This window comes from Montipora foliosa, chromosome 8 (genome assembly GCF_036669935.1).
Source record: "Montipora foliosa isolate CH-2021 chromosome 8, ASM3666993v2, whole genome shotgun sequence".
Classification (NCBI taxonomy): Eukaryota; Metazoa; Cnidaria; class Anthozoa; order Scleractinia; family Acroporidae; genus Montipora; species Montipora foliosa.
Genome location: NC_090876.1, coordinates 2,104,313 through 2,109,312, shown reverse-complemented (window position 1 = coordinate 2,109,312; position 5,000 = coordinate 2,104,313). Strand labels below are relative to the sequence as shown.

The window sequence follows — 5,000 nt, the reverse complement described above, 5'->3', positions numbered from 1 at the left end:
ATGGACTTTTAGGGGTGCTCAGAGAAGACACGGCAGCTCGAACTTCTCTTTTCACTTCAGGATCATTAGTTGCAATCTCGCCAAATAGCTCATCTTGCGCTGGGCACATGCTGCCATGCTTCCAAAGGAATGCCGGCCCCGTTAACCAACGACTTTGACGAAGCAAAAGATCCGCCGTCAAACCACGCGAGGCGTCATCAGCAGGGTTATTATCGCGATTGACACGAAACCATTGATTAGGCTGAGACCCGTCACGAATAATCGCCACCCTATTGGCAACAAAGGTGTGGTACCGATTTGTTTCATTCTTGACGTAGAGCAGAACTGCTCTAATGTCCGTCCAGAAGACCGACATTGCATTGACTGAGATCTCCAACTCTCTCTTCAATAATCTGTCTTGCTTAAGAGCTGTTACCGCTGCAGACAATTCCAGAAGAGGGATCGTTATCATCTTCAACGGAGCGACACGTGACTTCGCGCAGAGAAAAGAGCAATGGGCTTCATTGCAGGCATTGACAAGACGAAGATAACTAACTGACCCATAACCGATTTCAGATGCATCAGCAAAATGATGTAGCTGACTGGACGTAATGACACCAAAACCATCTGGCTTCAGGCAGCGTTCGACAGAGAATTTAGACAATTTGGGTTAATCTGCCAACCATCGTTTCCAAGAAACCTCGTACTTTGAGGGGATCGCCTCATCCCATGCTAGCTTCTCCCGGCATAAATCTTGAAGCAAGCGTTTGGCTGGCAACACGAACGATGCAGCGAGACCAAGAGGATCATAAACTGAACTCACAACCGAAAGGATACTTCTTCGTGTGGGTGGGCTATGTTTCAGGTCTATCTTGAACCCAAAAGTATCCGTTTCTATGCACCATCAAACTCCAAGGGCTCTTTCGAATGGTAGATTTTCTTTACTAAGGTCCAAGTTCTTTACTTCTTTGGTGCGCTCGGCTTCAGGGATGGCATCAAGGATTCTGCGACTATTACTAACCCATTTGGTCAGATGAAATCCACCTCTTGACAGCAAACATTTCAAATCACTTGCATGTTGCAAAGCTTCTTCAGTTGATGGTAAAGATTTCAGGCAATCGTCTACATAAATGTTCTTGTTAACCGAGCTTACAACTTCCCTTGGAAAGTGGTCGCTATTGTCCTCTGCCGTCTTTCGCAGGGCAAAGTTGGAACATGCTGGAGAGGAAGCTGCTCCAAACAAATGCACAACCATCTGATACTCTTCAAGATTTTTGTCCAGGTTACCCTCAGGCCACCACAGGAAACGTAGGAAGGTTCGGTCTTCTTCGGCTACCCTAACCTGGTAAAACATCGCTTCAATATCCGCCATGATTGCTATCCTTTCTTGGCGAAACCTCATCAATACACCGAACAACGTGTTCGTTAAGTCTGGACCCTTGAGCAACTGATCATTGAGCGACTTTCCTTGAAACTTCGCAGAACAGTCGAAAACGACTCGTATTTTACCAGGCTTGCGAGGATGGTAGATGCCGTGGTGTGGGATATACCATTTTACACAGTTTAACGCTTGCGTGTGCACAGGAACTTTATGGGCGTAACCCCTCTCTAGAATCTCAGCCATAAAGACCTTGTAGTCAGCATACAGGTTCTTGTTACCATGGAACTTCCGCTTCAGCCATAGCGCTCGCTGTTCAGCTTGTACCCGATTGTTTGGCACTGCGACTTCACGATCTCTGAATGGCAAAGCCATTTCGTAATGACCTTCTTTCAGAACTGCCGTACTATTTAGCACTTTTAAGAAACGCAGCTCCTCTTGGGACATCTCAGGTTTATCATCAGCACTGGATTCGGGGAAATCACCATTGTAGTAGTCCTTCAGCATCTGGTTGAGATCGTGGTCAGCCTTAGAAAAGAAACTGGATATGCGTGAGCGGTGGCTACGACACCCTAAGGGACCATTCACAACCAAACCTACAATTGTACGGGACGCGTAAGGGCCGCCATCTTGACAATGCCTCACTTCTAAAGGATCGAGGATCTGCGGGACGTCACTGGCTATTAGGAGACCGACTTCTGCTTCTACATCCGGCAAATACACTCCACTCAAATGTGGCCATTTGTCAACATCAACCTGGTTTGGGATATCCTCCTTTGATACGGGAATCTCGGGTCTTGTGTACCATGGAGGCAATTTGACAAACACGTTCTCCTCCAGGTCGGAAATAGCCAGATCTTGCAGAACGAAACTGTCAATGAGGCTGTTCTTTCTGTCCAACGTTGTTAAAGAAATCAAAGTTCTTTGGCCATTTACTCGTTAGGACTTCAGTACAAAACGTGGAAGAACTGCCGCTATCCAAGAAGGCGTAAGTGATGGAACAATGGCCATAGCTGTCCTCGAAGTGTCTGTCCCAACAAAGGGACTAATTCTTCCGCCTGTATTGACCATAGCACTTTGAACACGCAGAACCTCCTCGCGAGACGAAGTACTTGCTGTGGCATTGTTAGCTTCTGGGCAACGTGCAACAGAATTCGTGTGGAGAACTGTTGGATGTTTTCTTGTGCAATTGACAATTGCACACGTTTTCCGCTTCGGACAATTCCTTGCTATGTGTTCAGTGGACAAACAACCGAAGCAAAGAAGCAAAGACTCCTAAGAGATTTGCAGCTCTCTAGTGCGTGATGATCGTTGCAATAAAGGCAAGAGACTTCTTCTACTGGAGGTAAGTCTGAACTTGGCAATTCCCTGGTGGCAGGTGAGGTCAGGCAATTGTTAACATGCGAAGCAAAACTACGTCTTTTTTTCGTTTTCTTGTGGGATCCTTTATTCAAGAGACCTCGACGTGTATCAGGTCTAGGCCTAGAGTCTTCAACAATCTTCCCGAAGAGAGGGTTGGTCGCTACGCGAGCTTCATGGTCGACAAACTCAGCGAGGTCATTAAACCGGATAGCCCTTCCTTGATCCTCCATGATTTCATCTACCAAGCGGCACCATCTTACTCTTAAACTGAACGGCAACTTCAGAGATAACTTCTTAATGGTTTCGGGTTGCTCAAGCTTGGTTAGGTTCCTACTACTCTCCATGGCATTCTTGCACCTCATAAGGAAAATAGCAAATCGATTTAGGGCTTGGCCATCCTCTACTTTCACATCGGGCCAATTCAATGCCTTGGTTTCATATACAGCTACAACGTGGTAATTATCACCAAACTTCTTCCTGATCAGTCGTTGAGCTTCTTGATAACCATTTTCAGGTGGGAGATAATGGCACGATCGCACGAGCTCTCTCATATCTCCACTAGTAAACTGCTCAAGGTAATAGAGCCTTTCGCTACTGCTTGACGTCTTGGACTCGATTATACTCTCAAACGCTCTTACGAAGGGTTCATATTCCATAGGGTCTCCGTTGAAGATGGGGACACGAGGCTAAAGGAGAGAACTTTTCTTCTGTTGTATTGCAAGCATCTCCACAATTTTATTCTGTTGCTGTTGCAAAGCGTTCTCTTGCTGATGGAGTCCTAACATTTTGTGAAAAGCCCTTTCGCTTGGCGAAGAAAGCACTTCGGAGGACTCTGAAACAGCTCTTTCGTTGTTAATAGGCAAGGGGGCCTGGTGCCACTCTGCTGCTTCTTGGTTAAGGTTAGAGCGATGCTTTTCTTCTGGAAAATGCGGGTTTTCTTTACGTGGCTTCGATTCTAAATTTATAGGGTCAGGAGCAACCAAGCGTGGTTTAGGAGCGGTCTCCTTACGTTCCAAAGGACACGGATGATCGACAGCTTCTACAATGGATGTTAATGCTTGTTCACGGGCCTGGGATTTAGCCAACTTCGTTTCTAGAGTTAAGCGTTCTTCTTCCAGTTGAAGGTGAAACTTCTGTTTCTCTAGCAGCTGTCGCTTCTGAAGAATCGCCTCTTCCGCTTTTAACTCTGCTACACGTGCAGCTTCTTTAGCTCTGGCCACGGACAATGAAGATACATTACTTCCACGCGAACCACTGCGAGAAGAACGATGAGATTTTCTACTAGAAAGTCTGGAGGCTGAGGTTCTCGACACGATCTGACTTGCAGAGTCTTCTGGTTGCAACTGAGAGTCTAAATGCGCCACTTCCTCAGTTCTTTTAATCCAACCTTGAACTTCGTGGATAAAGTCATCCTTTCGAACAGACTCACGTTCGAAAGATTCACGGCACCTCAAAATGCTCGACTCGTCAGACAGGTACGACATATATACAACATGAGCTTCCTGGAAAGCAGCGAATGCAGCGACAAACTCTGACATTTTCTCTTTAACGCGAGAGGCGTTCCCTTCACGGGACAGCAACACTTGAATTTCATTTCTTTTAATTGTAACTACCGAGAGATATCCAGATCTGGAATTCTTCAGCCGCTGAAGGTCTTCGAGTGAAATAACTTGATCTAGTGCCGCGCTAGCAGCGCCAAAGACAACATCACCACCACCGGGACCATCTTCTTTCGCCGCCATCAAATCTCGGCAAACTCAGGACAAATTCTTAACGATATGATCTTCTTACGACTACAAAACTCCAGCGATAAAAATTCAAACATGCTTTATTCTTCATTTAACTGCCTATGACGGCGCGAACTCGACTCATGCGGTGAAAGCGAAAAGCGGTTAAGACTAGAAAACAAACAAATACAAAAATTTCTTATTAAAATGAACTAATCGTAAACAGAAACTCAACGAAAAGATACACTTACATTTGTTAGGAGCTGGTAACTGAATATTGACTGCTTGAAGCGAAGAAAGTAACAAACTGCAGAAAGCGAAACTACAAGAACTACTCACAAGCGAAAATGACTGATCGAAAACCCTAGAAATGACTAAATTAAGCCTTAAATACCTCTAAGAGAACGAATAAATTAAGCACTAAATTCCTAATTAAAAGACTGACAACTGCATTCCTAAGAGAGGAATGCAACCCCGCTAATGAGCAGGCGATTGGATCTAACACCGTTGATAAAACCAAATTTTTGCATATTACTTCCCCACCGACGCAGCAC

The 5,000-nt window shown here is 45.4% G+C and overlaps 3 protein-coding genes across 3 annotated transcripts in view; all 3 read right to left on the bottom strand.

The window, feature by feature from the left end:
• LOC137968186 (uncharacterized) overlaps positions 1–451 on the bottom strand; it is a 798-nt gene extending 347 nt beyond the window's left edge. Inside the window, exon 1 of the mRNA XM_068814814.1 lies at positions 1–451. This exon is cut by the window's left edge and continues 347 nt beyond it. Coding sequence (XP_068670915.1) covers positions 1–451 — 451 coding nt within the window.
• A 432-nt stretch (positions 452–883) lies between these two features.
• Positions 884–1,864, bottom strand: LOC137968185 (uncharacterized). The gene has a single exon (XM_068814813.1). The coding sequence runs from the start codon at positions 1,862–1,864 to the stop codon at positions 884–886; it is 981 nt and encodes a 326-aa protein (XP_068670914.1).
• Positions 1,865–2,586: 722 nt separating this feature from the next.
• LOC137968184 (uncharacterized) lies at positions 2,587–3,375 on the bottom strand. Its single transcript, XM_068814812.1, has one exon. The coding sequence runs from the start codon at positions 3,373–3,375 to the stop codon at positions 2,587–2,589; it is 789 nt and encodes a 262-aa protein (XP_068670913.1).
• Between the last annotated feature and the right edge of the window lie 1,625 nt (positions 3,376–5,000).